This window comes from Centruroides sculpturatus, unplaced genomic scaffold, assembly GCF_000671375.1.
Source record: "Centruroides sculpturatus isolate CEXI.00-Female unplaced genomic scaffold, Cexi_2.0 scaffold368, whole genome shotgun sequence".
NCBI lineage: Eukaryota > Metazoa > Arthropoda > Arachnida > Scorpiones > Buthidae > Centruroides > Centruroides sculpturatus.
The window spans coordinates 249,861-269,876 of NW_019385149.1; the positions used below are offsets into that span (position 1 = coordinate 249,861).

Here is a 20,016-nt window from a genome sequence, read left to right on the forward strand (position 1 = left end):
GCATTTTTTTTTTTTTTTTTTTCAGAAACAAAATAGATATATTAATAAATATATAAACAAAAAAATAATATTTTGGAATTGAGTTTTAATATAAAAATTATAACAACTAGCGACATCTAGTTCCAAAAACATACCAATACTGCAACAAGATATCTTGGGTCCAACAGTCGAGGTCAAAGGTCACAACCCCGAGAATTGTCGAGAATAACACAGGACAGGTTAAATGGGAGAACTATCCAAAAACAAAATTAAAATAAATAATTACCAGAAAACTAGGTTATATCTTACCTGGAAAATGAAAAAAATCAATTTAATCTCTTATTCACAAATTGAATAGTTTCCCAAATATCCAAAGCTAACCACTGGTGAAATAATGAGCAAACCATGGCCCCAAGTGCAATTAACATAAAATTACTAACAGTTTTCACTATCAACCTAAAAAGGAAAAAGACCACATTATCATAGAGCCCAACATCATGTGATAAACAATTTAGTCTTTTTAATAAAAATAAATATCTTGAAAAACGAATCAGTATCAGCAATTACTTTTCTAAAATTATTAAACAAAAAACAAGTAACACCAAAACCTTCTCGTGTAATTTTGACAAAAAGATACAAACTGTAATCATGTGATATGCATCCAATGGTGAATCATCCATACTACACTTGCAAATGTCCCTTCTAGAAAATGAAAAATAATCAATTTAGTCTCTTATTCACAAATCGGATAGTCTGCTATTTAATATTAAAGCATCTTGGTTAGACTTCTGTTGATTTATTTGTTGATTGTTATTCATAATTGCATATTTCAGTTAGAAACAAAATAAATCTGGTTGTTTTCTTTCTATTCCTATTAATAAATTGTAATTTTCAATCATTAAAAATTATTAATAATTGCTTTACTTTTAAAATTGTTATCATCACTTAAGAATATGTTTTAATATCTTATTATAATTAAAAGATTATGATACAAATGATATGAGTAATGAATTAGTATTTATGTAATTTGGATTTTAGTTATATAAAAAAAATTTGATTATTTCAGCCAAGACGTATCAGTGCTGTCTCAGTTTCTGAAAGAATTGCTGAGGAAAGATGTGAAATGTTAGGAAATAGTACAGGTTACAGTGTACGATTTGAATCTTGTTTGCCTCGTCCTTATGGCAGCATATTATTTTGTACTGTTGGTAAGTATTAATTATATATATTTTATATCTATTATTTATTGTGTTTATTTAATATATTGACTATAGCAGTTCAGGTAATCTATGTATTTCCAGATCTAAAAAGGAGATTTTTGTACAGGGAGGGAGAAAAGGAGATTCTTTCACAGTAAAACTGATAGATGGGTATATAGATGCTATTATATGAATAAAGCTATCTAATTTGTCTGCAGAGCCATCATATCTACAAGCAATATGTAGATATTTTACTCCGTGGACAAATTAGACTGCTTTATTCATATAATAGTATCTATATATCCATCTATTAGTTTTACTCTGGAAGAAGAAATATTGAATATACTGTTATTATAAATACTTATCTAATTTGTAAAGTTAGTTCAGAAATTTAAAATTAGTTTATTATTTAAAATATTATTATCAGGCACTGTTGTAAAGTAAGGTCCAGTTTTGAAATAAGGAAAGAAATATTAAAGCTAAAAATAATTTATTATAATCAAAAGAAAAGAAAGCATACTTTTTTACTTATTCACTATTGACTTCCACACATTTTTGATATTGTGTCATCCTTGTTCCATTGTTAAAGAGGTCTGTTGCCAATGTCTTGACTCAGTCAGTAATACTGTTTTTCAGTTTCTCATCATTTTCAAATTGCTTCAAAAAAGGTTTTTTTTTAAATGTAAAAGCAGGTTATAAATACTATGTGAGATAATTGCTCTAAGGTGGGTGGTCAAAAATTTCCCAGCAAAATTGAACAACAATTGAACAGTTCAAGAAAGTTCAAATGTTGTTGACTCATGTGAGGGTGATTATTATTGCAATAATTTCAATGGAAATTTTTGACTCCTTACCTTATAGTCCCAATCTCATGCCAAGTGACTATCTCTTGCTTTTGCATTTAAAGAAAGGGGTTTCATTAAAGCAATTTGAAAATGATGAACTGAAAAACAGCATTACTGAATGGTTCAAGACATTACCAACAGATTTCTTTGAGAATAGAATAAAGAAACTGATGATACAATGTTAGAAATATGTGGAAAAATAAAGGAAATGTGTACCTTTTGGCTGTAATAAAGTATTTTTCCTTCATTTTTTTTTCCAAAATGGACCTTACTTTAAAAATGTGTCTCATAAATAATGTATGTAGATGAATATGTTGATTGGCTACAAACATTTTTGTATCAAAATTAAATTTTGTGAATTTAATTCATATCAATAAAAAAGAATGTTCATATGTGTTCAAAACCCCTCATCAGCTTTCCTTCTGGTTTGTGCACTTTTGAAATTTGCCAGATATACACAACTGTCAGCATGGAATGTTCCATGGACAAACTGGATGATTTAAGCAGAAACTATAATCACTTGCAATCTCAAGAACAGTCAATTGAATAATCTATTGCTTTTAGCACTTGATGATGATTTTATTTAAAGTATGTATTAATTATACATATATATACATGAGGTCTTATACCAGTGAACAGGCTAGATTACAAAAACTTTAATGATAATTTTTTACAATCAGGTATGGTTCAGATATGGAAAGCATAGGAGCAGGAGGCCTTGATTAACTATATACAAACTTCCTGTAAAGACTGGAAATCACGCAATTTCAATTTAAAAAATTTTCCCCAGAATGGTATAGATAGATTTTCCCCAGAATATGATAAATAGATAGATGATCAGTATGACTCTGTTGTTATCAAGAGAAATAGGGTATACAGGGGCAAGACAGTAATAATTTGAGGTCCAGAGCATATATTTTAAATTAAATAAATTAAAAATTGCAGCACAGCATTGTGATGATGTCACAATAATTTTTGTTTGTCCTCTGGATATATTAGACTGCATGTCTGGTAATATTTATACCCACTGGACATTGATCCACATAATAAAGCCAGATTAATATTTTTTCCCCCTAGCTTATTCTGCCCAGTGGGCACTAAGAGGGCCTTTTTAAAAATCCATTATGGATTCAGCCACGTCCACAATGAGGGTGGCTGATTGGTGAGAGACGGGACTTGACATATCCAGGAAAAATCTCATCCAAAAAATTCTTGGGGTTTAACTGCCTGCATTTAATCTTGGGTCTTCTAGAGCAGCTATCACCAACCTTTCTGATCTTATGGACCACTAAACTCACAAATTTGAATCCTGTGGACAACTATCATAAATTTTTTAAATGATACAAACATCTACAGAATAATGATCATAAAAGTTCCATTTTACTTTATTAATATGACATTCAATTGTTTAACTGTAACAAATTAGTGTGAAGTTTGTTGTTGCTTGTTTGAAATAAGTTTATGATTCTTGGTTCTTTTCTACAAAGGACGACAATTGCCTCGCAACATTATTTATTGTTGATTATTTATTGATAATAGTCATTTTGTGTTGGTTTTAGATTCGAATAAGAAACCCCCCCATGAGTGAGAAAAAGAACCAAGCATTTTGCATTTCTTTCATAACACTTTGCATAACCAAGTTGATCAATGTCCAAATTTCTCTACAGACCAGCAAAATTTTCTCACTGACCTTTGGAGGTCCACGGACCACCAGTTGGCAGTTAGGATGCCTTAACTGCCTTAACCATTCAGCTATCTGACATCTAGATTACTGGATGCTGTATTAGGGACTTTAACTGTATTTTATAAAATTCAGAAAGAAATTAATGTCTTGTTTATATTAATGCTATATAAATGGAGCATGTACACTCATGGAAACTTCTCTAAAAATGTGGAAATGTGCCTAAAAGATTTTGAACTGATTTCAATTAATTAATTAATAGAATTGACTTGCCTCATATATTAAAAACCGTGGTCCTGATCCTAATTTTTTGGGATTTAAGAAATCTGGTTGATTAAATTAATTTGGGTGAGAGGTATGTGGTTAAGCCACCATCTTGTAATAATTTTATTATTAACTAGCAGATGAGCCCAGCATTGCTTGGGAATAAAGTATTGATAGCAAAGATTAAGATTATTAGATTATAGCCGATCTTGCCCGTTTTATTAAGTGCAAGAATGTCCTCCCTCTTCTAAGTCTAATTAGAAAATTTTTAGATATCTGCTTACCACACCAGGATAACGATAATTAAGACTCATTGCAACCATTAACCAGTGCATAGTACCATTAAATGATGAATAAAGGTTGTTGTTTGTTAAGTTATGGCAATGCAACACTTGGGCAATCTGCCTAGGGGGATGCCTTCTGGGAGGTCTTTTTTAAGGGAAACTGGCCCCTATTTAGGTGTTACAGACGTGGAGAAAACCCGGAAAACTCCACATGGCCAGCCTGTCCGAGCGAGGCACAAACCCATTATCGAACTATCAGTGTTCAGGATACTAAGACCGCTTGGCCACTGGTGGGTTCATGTGATGAATAAACGTTTTTGTAACTCTTTCTGGGTGCTTCTTCAGCTTTACTAAATTCGAAAAATAAGCTGGATCTTCCAGAATCATTCATAAATATAAATTCAAACATAAAATCGAACATCAAGATGAAGACTTTGAATAAAGCAAACTTATGCAAATGCACTCTTCATGTCAACTTTATATATGAAATGCACGAATACACGTGCGCCACCTATCGTAGGATAAATGTACTATGCCAGAAACCTTCGCGGGAGTGTATTATACAACTTCCCAAATTTTCCTGGCAATCAGATAAATGGTGTAGTAATGCATGAAGGACAGACAGACATTCATTTTTATATATATAGATAAATCTAGTTAAAATTACATTGTTTTATTTGTACAATACCTCTATCCAGATTTGATTTGGATTTCAAATAACATGGAAAGTTTGGCTTAGTGATTATATAGTTTAGGGTTTGATTAAGTTGTGTTTGTATTAAAAAATTATTTTTTATATTAAAAACTTGTTTTTAAATGCAACTTAATTTTTTTATTTTAATTTTTGTTTAAAAAATTATTTATAATTTGTAATTTTCTGTATAACTATCCAGTTTAAATAGTTAATAGATTAAATTTTGTTTTAAATTTTTAAAATTTTACTTATTACTAATTATTTATTTTTGATTGATAGGTGTCTTATTAAGGAAATTGGAAGCTGGTTTACGAGGTGTATCGCATGTAATTGTAGATGAAATTCATGAGCGAGATGTTAATGTATGTGGAATATTTATTAAAAATAAGCGATATTTTTTATTCTAAATTTTATTTATGATTAAATTCTGATTAATAGGTAATTCAATTTATTGTTTTGAATAAATTAAAATCTAAAGCAATTAAATAAAATATTTATTCAAATAGATCTGAAATTATTCAAACAATTCTTATAAGATGTAATAATATTTCTAATATACTTTTATATTACAAATATTATTATGTCTTACCTGAGATTTGGTAAATTAGATTATTATACATAGGATATTAATAAGTTATTATTTTATGATCAGCTTTTTAAACTCAGTGTGATTATTTTTTATTTTTAAATATAAAAGACATCTAATTATGGATACATCATTTATAGCTGCAAATTTTACATTAATAAATAATGTAACTTAAAATGTTTTTAAATATCCAGAGTTTCAGATGGTATTAAAACAAGAATACTTTTTAAGCTTGTTATTCTATTCATTATGATGTGTGATATATAATTATTAATCACTCATTCTAAGAAATTTTGAAGTTCTAAGATTAAGTTGTTTATTTCCTTAGTCTGATTTTATTATGGTGGTTCTTCGAGATATGGTTCGCACATTCCCTGAGTTAAGAGTAATTTTAATGTCAGCTACTATTGACACATCTCTTTTTCAAGAATACTTCTATAATTGTCCAATTATAGAAGTAACAGGCAGATCATATCCTGTACAAGGTAAAATATTTATCTATATTTATTATTTAATTTATTATAAAAAATTACAGATTAAGTTTTTTTTTATAGAATTTTATTTAGAAGACTGTATACAAATGCTGAAGTTTATGCCACCACCAAGTGGTAAAAAACGTAAAGATGATGATTTACAAGATAGTGAAGAGCCTGATGTATGTTTTTCTATCATTAATTTTTATATAAGTATTTATAGTATTAATATATACGGTAGAGCGTCGTTTATCCGAAATGTCAGTTATCCGAAAGAATTCCAGNGTTTTTGATACTAGATTAACTTCTAAAGTATAATTTTTTTTGTTTTTATATTTTTCAATATACTTATTTTATTTGTACAAAATAAAAAAAAAATAATTTTTAACAATACAATAGCCACGATTATTATTTTAAAAAGTTTTCATTAGGCTTAACATTGACGAAAATTCAATGTGAAGTGACATGCAACGGAGAAAAATTTCAACATGGGATAGTTTAATATATTTTTTCGTACATAATCGGTTATCCGAAAAATAAGTTATCCAAACAACCCCAGTCCCCAATTGATTTGGATAAACAACACTCTACTGTAATACCAAATGTTTTTTTTTTTTAAAAACTTAAAGGTGTTTTTGACTTTTTTCAATAACTTATCATACAAGGAACTTTCATTGATATAGGCTTTATTAATGGAAATGTGTTTTGGGTCTTAATGACCTCTCTTCGGTCCTTATTTTTATATAGATACTTGCTGATTATTAAATACAAATTGAAATTTAAAAATTTGGCAGTTGAATGGATATGTTATAAAATTTGCTTTAAAAGGTTGCTGTAGGTAGGTAAAATTACATGTTGGATAAGATTTAAAACAAATTTTTTAAAAAAATTAAACAAGTTTTTTAATAAAAGTAATAAACAGTAGAAAAGATTAGGTTTAAAAACTTTTCTTCAAAAAAGTTGAAATTAAAAGCTCTTAAAATCATTATTAAATTGTACAAATTACACTGTGTGAGATCAATAGTGTAATTTGTACAATTTTATAGGTTTTTTAAAAAAAAATTTCAAAGAAACCAGTAATAGGATAATCAATTAAAATACCAAATATTTTTAAAACATGCTGAATACGTATCAAGTACAGGGCGGGCTTAATTAATTGTTGTTAATAGAATTTCAATTAAAAATAAATAAATGTTGAAAAATATGATGCAGATATTACTCACTATTAAGGTGCTTCATTTTACAGTGCTTTACTAATATGTTGCATTTCAGTTATATTCATGTTTATTATTTTTGTATTTACCTTGCTTTTAACAGATTTTCATGGCTATTTATTTATTATTTTTACTTATTCAAATTTTTAAGCCTAGCACTATTTGAACTTAATAAATTGTAGTATAAGTACAATTTTTGACTTTCGTAGGCAGAAATGTAACAAAAAAAGGGCTGTGTTTTACATTAAGACTATATTTATGGCAGTGGCCTGGAATCTAACCTGCCATACCAGTGGGGTATGCCTGTATACATGAATAATAAGATAAAATGAAAAATCAGTATAAAATATATATTTATATTATGAAATAATTGGTAATTTATATGGTATATTATTGCATTTAGGATAATGATTAATAAACGTTTTATATTAAATTTTTTACTTGTTAAAATTTGATTACTGAATAATATAAGGGGTGTTCAAATGAAAGTGATTCGAGGTGTGTATCCATGAGATGCGTAGGGACAGAAATGAGACATATACATAGATAGAAAAAACATTATTTAATGAGTGAAATGCATACAAAGTTTGTTAAAAGAAATCACCCATGGTGTTTAGGCAGGTGACCCATTGCTTAGGAAGGTTATGAATTCCATTTGTGAAGAAGGATGTTGTTTGATCATGGAACCAGTTCAGAACTGCAGCCTTTACGTCATCGTCTGAGTGAAATTGTTGACCCATTAGACTTTTCTTCAGCGGTCCAAAGATGTGATAGTTGCATGGTGACGGATCTGGACTGTAAGCTGGATGTTCCAGGACTTCCCACTTTTTACAGGCCAGTGTCTTGACACTCACCTTGGCAACATGTGGCCTTGCATTGTCATGCAGAATGATGACATCTGACAATGGCATATGAGGACGTTTGTTTTTGATAGCCTTATGCAGCTTATCAAGTGTTTGGGTGTACCGTTGGGCATTGACGGAGATGTTTGGCTCCTTAAACTCCAGTAATAGGGGTCCCTGAATGTCGAAAAATGCCATCAACATCACCTTTCCAGCTGACTGCTGAGTTTTGAAATTTTGGGCCTAGGTGAGCCGGGATGTTTCCATTGCATGCTGATGGCCTTCCCTTCTGTTTGGAAGTGGTGACAGCAGGTTTCATTCCCTGCCACTATATGCTGCAGAAAGTCGTCACCGTCATCATCCCTGTAGCACAACAAATGCTGTAAAGTCAGGCCCATTTTCTATTTTTTGTGGTGTTCAAACAGCATGCGGGGTACCCATTGGCAACAAACTTTTCAATACTTCAGAATGTTGGTGACAATATTGTGAACAGTACCGATGAAAACATTTAACTCATTTGCGGCGTCACAAATGTTTCGACGTTGATTTCCCTTGATTGCAGTGTCAATGTCCGTAATCAACTTCTCTGTCACAACTTTGTGCGCCTGACCGGGCCGCAGCAAATCCCTTGTCTCGTGTCAACCGTTGCTAAACATTCTCGCCCACCTTGTTACCATGGGCTTTGACACACACATGTCACCATACACAGCCAGCATTCTGCGATGAATATCCACTGGTTTACACCCTTCCAGTGTTAAAAACTTAATTACAGCTTGCTTATCCGTTTTGGACGCAGTTGCATCCACACCAGCCATTTTGAAATGAATGCCACATTCTTATGAATGAAGTTACCACAAATCTGGTTGCGCACACACGTGTGGTACATAAACCTTTAGTATCGTGTTTGTTTCACGAAAATATATTGAAAACTGTTCACATGCGACGCTTCAAATCACTTTCATTTGAACACACCTCGTAATTAAAAACAGATATGTAATAACATAGTAAATATATATCATTTTTAAATAACATCATTAATAAATATATTTTTAAATTATAATAGGAAAATTTAAATAAAGTTATTGGAGCAGATTATTCAGATAGCACAAAAAGTGCAATGGCCAAAATGAGTGAAAAAGAATTATCATTTGAATTAATAGAGGTAAGTGTTAGTTAAAAACATTGTATTTATGGATTAGATTTAAATTTGTAAGAAGATTCTGTTAATTGATTTAGAGTATGATGAAATATTTATAAATTTGAGAATTCTGATATTTTAATGTTGATTTTAATCAAATAATTGTCTAATATGAATATATATATTTGATCATTTTGATTTAGTTTTCTTATAATTTTTTTAATGCTTTGAAATAATTTTATTGTGTAAAAATTAGAAATTTTCTTCTACAGAATATAAATTTTATTTTAAATAGCAAAAGTTATAATGGCTCATACAGAAATCAAGCTATAATAAGAAATTATTACATATCATTGCTCATTTATAGTAATCTTCATTAATATTTCATAATGAATCTTATCAAGAAATATTAATGCCATTGAAGAAATAACATTGTATAAAATTGGTCTTAAGAAAAAAAAATTGCTACTTTTGGGTTAGTGGTCACCTGTCTATTTTTCCTGCTATTTTTAGAGATATAGCTATTTTATTTTGTGATTTATACATTGCAAAAAATTATTGGAAGAATTAAATAACCAACTAATTAATAAATATACAACAAAGTTTCCAATATTTCACGGGAGGCAAAAACCTGTGGATATCATGTATTATTGCCATAAACACTATGGTCTTTGAGTATTAAGTTTTATAGAGATTATTAGGAAATACATATACTTAATTAGGAATATATATGGAAAAATTACGTATTCCCTTATTCATTTATTATACAGCATATTGATTATGCAAAATGGGAGTTAATTTGCCAATATCAGAAATTACCTGAACGTTTCTTAATGAGATTTTCAGATCATCTTGATTGGAATAAAATCGCCGAATTTCAAACTCTTCCAGATGATTTTATTACCAACTTCATACATAAGTTTGATATAAAAAAGTTTTAAAACACCAACAATGAAAAACAGAGACTTTGCGAATTAAAAGATTATCTAAGCTGGAATTTTGTTTCCCATTACCAAATACATGACCCAGAATTTATTGACGAATTCCAAAATCAGTTTTCCTGGTGTCATATTTTAAAATATCAAAACTTAAATCGAGAATATATTGTCAACAATTGTGAAAATTTATTCATGCACTTACTGGCAGAAATGTGTCATACTTTAGATAAACTGAAGGAAAAAGTGGAAACACTTAAATAAACTGGATTAATGTAATGTAAAAATAAAAAACTTTTTCAAAATATTTTTAGTGTTATATTATTTCAAATTACCACTCACTTCAAGAAAATAATTAATTTAAACATATGTAATTTAATCAACAAATTATCTAATTTTATAATAATAAATTTGATAAAATATTTCAAATTGTCATGATTTTTACTCCGATATTTAAGTTTACTTGAACTTTTACAACAACTTTCTGCACCAAGTTTTCAGTAATGACAGACAGTCGCCCAGTATACTCCTCGTCATGGACATTAGTATCCCTATCTTTAAATGCTCTAACCCATTTTCTTACCATTCTATTGCTCATAATGATTTTTCCATACATCTCACTAATCTGCCAATGAATGTCAGCTGCTTTTACGTCTTTTGCATTAAAAAAAATGAATCACCGCATGTACTTCACAATTGGTGGGATTTTCAATTGTCTGAGACATTTTAAACACACACAAACAAACATAAAACAAACAAATTCTTCTATAATTGTGTCTGTGGCTAGCCAACAGATGTAAGTACTCAGCGCACATTTGCGGGGACCCCAACCATAGCACTACAGCAGCCCTATTTTAAAACGGTACTTACTTAAAAGACACACCTCGTATATATCCAATTGATATATTTTTTTAAAATTTAAATACCAGTCTCCAATTATTGTAGTATTTTAATTTACTTGACAAATTTTTGATCTGAAAAAGTAATTTTGTGATCTGAAAATATTAATTCCATTAAAAAATTATTTATATTCTGAAAAATTAATTTTGTGATTAAAGTGGCCCAAGGTTTCTCTCAAATTTTCTGATATGAAATAATTCCATTCAACAAATTTTTATTATTTGTAATCTTAATTTACTCGACAAATAATTTTGTGATTAGTGTTCCCATTACACTACTACTATTAATTAATTTAAATGTTTAAAAATATTGTTTAATTTCATTTAATTAAAATTATACTTAACTCTAAAAATTTTATATAGTTTTTAACCATTATATATTTTCTTAGAAATAAAAATTTTAATGTTTTTCATACATGCCATAATTGTTTTTCAGAAAGATTATCCATCCTTTCATGTTGTACGAGGATCATACTGAAAGTCACGAGCAACAATTTCTTTATAAATCAGATTAATCTATTTTTGGAAAAATAAATACATCACATTATTTTTCAGACACTATTTTTCCACACAGTCTCTATTTTTTTTATTTTTAAATACATATTTTTCCACTGTTCTGGGAGCTTGAAAATTCCCAGAAAGTTCCAGCCTACAAAAAAACTGACACACTGTTTTCTTGATGTCTTCCACCATTTCATAGTGTTGGCTGTTGGCCTCATGTTCTCCTTCATGGTACCAAGATGATGATAATCAGATGATGTGGAAGAACTTTCCACCCCATTTTCTGAATTTCCTTCATGATGTAATGAGTAGTGTGGGCCTCTCATTGTTATGCTGCAAGATGAGCTTTATTAACATTCTTCTCAGGATGTTCATTATGCAATGCACAATAAAGCTTAAGAAATGTCATTACATACCGAGTGGCATTAATGGTTTGCCCAGGTTCAAGAAATTCCACCAGAAGTACCTCATCTGCATCCCAGAAAATTCAAGTCCATAACTTTTCCAACTGATGGAACTAGAGAGGTTGCGGCTGACGTTTTCAACACAAAAATGTGTACGTCGGATGTTTAGTGCCGTTTTCCTGTAAGCCTAGAAGTTTGGCAATGGTGTTTGGGACATCGAGCATGATTCCACTGACTATCCAAACACCATTGTCAAACTTCTAGGCTTACAGGAAAGCGGTGCTGAACATTTGCTCTCCAAATTAGTTTTAAGCTTTAATCAAACTTTGTAAGAAATAAAATTCAAGCTTTGATGATGGATTTTATTGAGATGTCATCATCAATGTCTTTAGTAAAATAATTAAGAAAAAAAAGAGCACCGAAGAAGTTAGTAATAGAAGTGGCCCAAGATTTTTAATTTAAAAAAAAAAAATTGTTTCTTTATCAATAAACAAAGATGATGCAGAATAAAATTTTCTTTTTTGTATAATGGTTAATAAAAAACAGGATCTTAGAAAAATCTCTCTTCATTTCCTATTTAAAGGTTAACTTCAATTTACATGATTTTGATTCTACACAGAACCAATCTACTGTGTATATCAAGGATTAGACATAGTTTAAGATTGTAAACAGTTTTTTGTTTCATGGATTCTTGAAATATGTTAAGAATATTTGAAATTATTATTCCATAATATTAAAATAAAAAAATATATATATATAATTTTTTACTGTTTAATTTCAGTCTTTATTGTCATATATAAAAAACTTGGATACACCTGGTGCAGTGTTGGTGTTTTTACCTGGATGGAATTTGATATTTGCATTAATGAGACATTTACAACAACATCCAACATTTGGTAATCCATCTTATTTAATTTTGCCATTGCATTCACAAATTCCCCGAGAAGAACAACATAGAGTATTTCAACCAGTTGATCCTGGAGTAACAAAAGTAAGAAATATTAAAGAGTACTCACCTTTATAATTTTAATAAGAGTAATTTTACTTTTTATTTTTGTTTTAATTCTTAATTAATATAATACACAATAGTTGTTTAATTAATTTATGACAATATGTATGAATTGCATTCTGCAAAATTGCTCATTGAGAAATTATTCTTTTTATAAACTGTGATCATATTTTCAGAACTTTTGTTTATATTTCTGGTATTGTAATGCTAAATAAACTTGTGTCCAAAAAGTAAGCATAATCATCATATCAGTATATATTTCAGAAACTACCNACCATTATATATTTTCTTAGAAATAAAAATTTTAATGTTTTTCATACATGCCATAATTGTTTTTCAGAAAGATTATCCATCCTTTCATGTTGTACGAGGATCATACTGAAAGTCACGAGCAACAATTTCTTTATAAATCAGATTAATCTATTTTTGGAAAAATAAATACATCACATTATTTTTCAGACACTATTTTTCCACACAGTCTCTATTTTTTTTATTTTTAAATACATTTTTCCACTGTTCTGGGAGCTTGAAAATTCCCAGAAAGTTCCAGCCTACAAAAAAACTGACACACTGTTTTCTTGATGTCTTCCACCATTTCATAGTGTTGGCTGTTGGCCTCATGTTCTCCTTCATGGTACCAAGATGATGATAATCAGATGATGTGGAAGAACTTTCCACCCCATTTTCTGAATTTCCTTCATGATGTAATGAGTAGTGTGGGCCTCTCATTGTTATGCTGCAAGATGAGCTTTATTAACATTCTTCTCAGGATGTTCATTATGCAATGCACAATAAAGCTTAAGAAATGTCATTACATACCGAGTGGCATTAATGGTTTGCCCAGGTTCAAGAAATTCCACCAGAAGTACCTCATCTGCATCCCAGAAAATTCAAGTCCATAACTTTTCCAACTGATGGAACTAGAGAGGTTGCGGCTGACGTTTTCAACACAAAAATGTGTACGTCGGATGTTTAGTGCCGTTTTCCTGTAAGCCTAGAAGTTTGGCAATGGTGTTTGGGACATCGAGCATGATTCCACTGACTATCCAAACACCATTGTCAAACTTCTAGGCTTACAGGAAAGCGGTGCTGAACATTTGCTCTCCAAATTAGTTTTAAGCTTTAATCAAACTTTGTAAGAAATAAAATTCAAGCTTTGATGATGGATTTTATTGAGATGTCATCATCAATGTCTTTAGTAAAATAATTAAGAAAAAAAAGAGCACCGAAGAAGTTAGTAATAGAAGTGGCCCAAGNTGTGGAAGAACTTTCCACCCCATTTTCTGAATTTCCTTCATGATGTAATGAGTAGTGTGGGCCTCTCATTGTTATGCTGCAAGATGAGCTTTATTTTGCATTGCATAATGAACATTCTTCTCAGGATGTTTATAATGCAATGCACAATAAAGCATAAGAAATGTCATTACATACTGAGTGGCATTAATGGTTTGCCCAGGTTCAAGAAATTCCACCAGAAGTACCTCATCTGCATCCCAGAAAATTCAAGTCCATAACTTTTCCAACGGATGGAACTAGAGAGGTTGCAGCTGACGTTTTCAACACAAAAATGTATACGGATGTTCAGTGCCATTTTCCTGTAAGCCTAGAAGTTTGGCAATGGTGTTTGGGACATCGAGCATGATTCCACTGACTATTCAAACACCATTGTCAAACTTCTAGGATTATAGGAAAGCGGCGGTGAACATCCGGCGTACATGTTTTCTCATTGAAAACGTCAGTTGCAACCTCTCTATTGTCTTTGTCCTCTTTTTTTGTTGGGGAATTGAGGTAGTTCCATTCCATACTCTGCTGTTTTTTTTCTGGGTGCATAATGGTGGAAGCAGCTTTCACCACCTGTCACAATACTCAGCAAAAAATCTTTTTTTTTTTTTTTTCATTTCCATATCTTTTAACATGTTCTTGAACAATGGTTTTTCTTCGAAGTTTGTTGCTGTGAGTCAAGAAATGGGGAACCCCCTGGGCACACACTTTCTGATACAATATCCTAAACTGTTGATCATACACTATGTCCTATTCCAAGATTTGCTGCAATATCTTCCACAGTTACACATTGGTTTTCTTTAATGATCATATCCATTTTTTGTTGCTGCATTAATTAGAGGCAGTTTGCAAACAGCCACTACAAGGCTGATCTTCGATGTTTGTATTTCCATCTTTAAAATGTTTTACCCATCTTCTAATACTGCTGGCATCCATGGACACATCACCAAATGCATGCTGAAGTCTGATGAATTTCTGCAATGGAGATTCCTTCTTTAATGAGAAATTCAATCACAGCATGCTGGCAAAACAAAATGTTAGTTGCAGCCATTTTTTATTGGCTATCTGTGGTCACATGATGGAAGTTATTGACATCCCAACTCGCTCATGATGCTGTTTATAGTTTATAGATTATGGCAATGTTTTTAGTTTTTCATAATTAATACATTGTGATTTATAAAAAAATTATTGTTTGTGATTTTCAGTATGACCTATGTTTTTGCTCTCCAAATTAGTTTTAAGCTTTAATCAAACTTTGTAAGAAATAAAATTCAAGCTTTGATGATGGATTTTATTGAGATGTCATCATCAATGTCTTTAGTAAAATAATTAAGAAAAAAAAAGAGGACCAAAGAAGTTAGTAATAGAAGTGGCTCAAGATTTTTAATTTAAAAAAAAAAGAGGGAGGAGAAAAATTGTTTCTTTATCAATAAACAAAGATGATGCAGAATAAAATTTTCTTTTTTGTATAATGGTTAATAAAAAACAGGATCTTAGAAAAATCTCTCTTTATTTCCTATTTAAAGGTTAACTTCAATTTACATGATTTTGATTTTACACAGAACCAATCTACTGTGTATATCAAGGATTAGACATAGTTTAAGATTGTAAACAGTTTTTTGTTTCATGGATTCTTGAAATATGTTAAGAATATTTGAAATTATTATTCCATAATATTAAAATAAAAAAATATATATATATAATTTTTTACTGTTTAATTTCAGTCTTTATTGTCATATATAAAAAACTTGGATACACCTGGTGCAGTGTTGGTGTTTTTACCTGGATGGAATTTGATATTTGCATTAATGAGACATTTACAACAACATCCAACATTTGGTAATCCATCTTATTTAATTTTGCCATTGCATTCACAAATTCCCCGAGAAGAACAACATAGAGTATTTCAACCAGTTGATCCTGGAGTAACAAAAGTAAGAAATATTAAAGAGTACTCACCTTTATAATTTTAATAAGAGTAATTTTACTTTTTATTTTTGTTTTAATTCTTAATTAATATAATACACAATAGTTGTTTAATTAATTTATGACAATATATATGAATTGCATTCTGCAAAATTGCTCATTGAGAAATTATTCTTTTTATAAACTGTGATCATATTTTCAGAACTTTATTTATATTTCTGGTATTGTAATGCTAAATAAACTTGTGTCCAAAAAGTAAACATAATCATCATATCAGTATATATTTCAGAAAGTACCTGATCACAAATATATGAAATATAATATACATGTAAGAAATATGTCCTTTAATAAACAAAATAACTGGATTGTGAAAATCTAACTTTATTTGTGCAAAACAAGAAAACATTAAAATGAATAAAAAAAACCGTAGTGATTATTTTAACACCATAAAATGGCTAATATGGCACATGGTTGTTTCTTGCAAGTGCACACACTGCAGAAGTTTGGACTCATGTCACCTCTGATAAGTCTCACTTGGGGTTTCAGGATGTTGTTGTTCTACCTTTTTTCAGTAATGTTGGAGAAGAGCATGGGGCTCTGTGCATCTGTTTAAGCTTTATACTGTCATCTTCAAATCAATATCTTCTCTGATGTTAATTGGAGGGCCATTGAAACAAAACATTGCTTTATTATTGAATGAATCCAATTTCAATATGCTGTTAATATCAAATAAAAGTACTGTTGAGGATTATAACTCTTGAACATTTATTTTTCTTTGTCACCTAACTTTCTTTGTTGTCTGGATATGATGCTTTATGGCACATTGTGTTTTTGATACTTCCATAGACAACTGATTTGCTCCCAGCTTGCCACTAACTCTCTATAATAAAATTGTTGTGGTGTCTGTGTATCATCATCATTTTCACAAAAGCAATAATGTATTTTTGATGATCACAGAGAAAAGACAGCAATAATACTTTGTGCAATTTGCTGTATTTATGGCATATGTGTTTTACATAAATGTGCATTTGTTTTTTTAACATGTCAAATAATAATGATTTTCATACAGTGCTAACTCTAACAACCATTTTCTTCTACTGCAGTCTCTCTGACTTATGATAGGGTTAAGTTTGAAAATTCACATTGCAAGTCAAAAATAAAAAACAGTTGGCTATATGCAAGGTTATGCAGCATGTAATGTATGTTTGGACTATTGTTGATTGCAGTAGTCCAAACTCACGAGTGATTGCTATAACTGCCATGCTTAGATATTATCTAAGTTTCTCATTAAGAGTAATAGCCTTCCTCCTCTTTTCACCAGTAGTAGGAGACACAGTAGGGTATTTTATAGACATAATTGAGTATACTGTAAAACCCAAGAAGATATAAGATGGTATATGTATGTATGTATGTATGTATGTATGTATGATGGTATATATATACATATATACACACACACCAAGTATCAAGAAAGATCATTAATACATCAGTAGAGCAGCTTAAATTTAAATTTTGATTTCCAGTGCTTCTGCTTCACTTGCATTGGCCAACATATGTGTGAAATATCATCTGTCGAAACATCATAAATTGAGGAGTGTCTGTATTAGTTATGCTAATTTTTGCAATAATTGTGGGTTTGATAATTATGCTTAGTTTTGGACACTAAAATATTAAATAAGAGTTAAATATTTGATAACCTTTGGAAAGATGAATGTTTTTTATTGAAGAGAGGATTGATGTTTTATCAGTGTGTAGTAAGATGCTCTTTCTTTAAATATATTTTTCTGTTAATCCTGTTTCCATTTTTTTTTTATTTTGCACAAAATTAAGAAATGTATTTTATTAAATGCAGGGTTCCTACACACCTGGGAAGTAAGGAATTTTCATTAGTATTCAAAAAAAGTCATGGAATGTTAGTGAATTTGAAAGTAATGTACACTTTATGCCTATACTTCATAATGTAATTGCGCTTATGTGTTGTGGCATTACCAATGGTGAATTTGAAGTATAAATGAGTTCACAAGTACTTTCGATAGCATAAAGCTAGCATTGTCAAGTGAATATTGAATACAAATGGTTTTCAAATGATTGAATACAATGGTTTTCAAATTCAAGAATTTGAAAACCACTGTATTCAATAGTCACCCGATGATGCTAGCTTTATGCTATCAAAAGTGCTTGTGAACTCATTTATATTTCAAATTCACCATTGGTAATGCAACAACACGTAAGTGCAATTACATTATATGGTGAATTTGTTAATAATTGTCAAAAAAAAAAGTCAGGGAATTTGCTTCCTTGGCTGCCTTGTTGATATTTTGCTGGCAATATGTTTGATTAAGTGTAGCCAACTGCAGGCAGCAAAAAGTAATATGGTGCAAAACAACTTATGAAAAGGGATGCAGAATATTGTCAGGACCCAAAATTTCTCCCAAGCTTACATTAAATTTTCCCAAAAATTTACAAAGTAAACAAAATGATAAATAATTTAAATGATACTATTTATCATTTTTCATTTTAATAATTCAGAAATTATAAAAATATATAACTGTTAATTAGAAAAAATAACTAATTAAAATGTTGGAGAAGCAAAACAAATGTGCATAGTAAGTCAAATGTTGTTTTGTTTTGTCAATATGACATACTGTAAGGGACATGGGGTCAGGAAATTTGTACAAAGTTGATCAGGGGAAGTCATGGAAATTAAAACAAAAATTTGAGTAGGAATCCTGTAAATATGGATTAAAAGAAAAGTTAAGATAAGTTTTATATTTGAAAAGTTGTAAAGTATAAAAATTCACAAATATTATTTGCACACAATTTTGAATAGTAGTTTACTATTAAATTAATGCTGTTTACAAAATAGCTTTTTTTCAGAAGGAAATGCATTGTTTGTATTATTTACTAAAATATGGATGCCATAGATTAACATATTGCATAAAATATAAACATAGTGTGTAAGGGGGGAATGTTTATTCATTGAAAAAATTAAAAGGACAAAATTCAAATTAAAAACACATTAGTTAAGAGCATTGCCTCTAATAATGTCACAGCAACTAAAAGATTAAATTTATATAATCAGGTGAATTGGTAGTAGCTATTATCTATGATTGCATGAGTAAGTGACCAAGTTGTCAGCATAGTGATAATTATAATATGTTAAGGTTTAGATAAATAATATAAGCAACAAAGATCATCATTCTTTCTTATAAATACAGAAAAAAATTCAATATTGGTAGATGTATCTGCCTGAAACATTAAAACAGTATATCTCATGATTTTATTAAACATTTCTAGTAACCCCCAAAAAAATATTAATCTTATTCTTAAAATTTTCAAAAACTTTGTTTATTGTCATATATTCTGTATGTTTACACTCTGTTATGAGATAAAAGTAATTTTTGTAAGAAGAAATAATTTGTGTTTTATATGCTCAATGTAGTGAAATTTTATATAAGATGTCATTATAGTCATGTTTTTTTTAATTAATAAATACAGTAGAACCTCGAAAACTCGGTCTAATGTGGACCGAAGGGTAGCCGAGTTTGTGAAAATGCCGGGTTATCGGGAATGGGGTTAAAAAAAATAAGTACGAGTGTTTCCTCAGAAAATACTGTACTGTACTTGTATGTATTGTTTACTTGAGAATACAACAGAGAATAAACTGCCCAAATACCCTTAAACAAAGGAAAAGTACGTCCTTTATGAAGGCATAGAGCCTTTACTACATGAAAATGAAAATTAATGAATACACTGTGTACAGTAATTTACCTGATAAGACAGACCTCAGAAAAATACTTTATGAGAGCTTTTATACTTTTATAAAGCTGTCTATAATGAAAATTAATTAACTNTGCTCAAT

General features: G+C 29.9%; 1 protein-coding gene across 1 annotated transcript in view; it reads left to right on the top strand.

Moving 5' to 3' along the window:
- LOC111635453 (ATP-dependent RNA helicase A-like) overlaps positions 1-20,016 on the top strand; it is a 75,003-nt gene that overhangs the window by 18,268 nt on the left and 36,719 nt on the right. Inside the window, 6 exon segments of the mRNA XM_023380415.1 lie at positions 995-1,187; positions 5,226-5,308; positions 5,861-6,017; positions 6,087-6,187; positions 9,125-9,223; positions 12,720-12,929. Coding sequence (XP_023236183.1) covers positions 995-1,187; positions 5,226-5,308; positions 5,861-6,017; positions 6,087-6,187; positions 9,125-9,223; positions 12,720-12,929 — 843 coding nt within the window.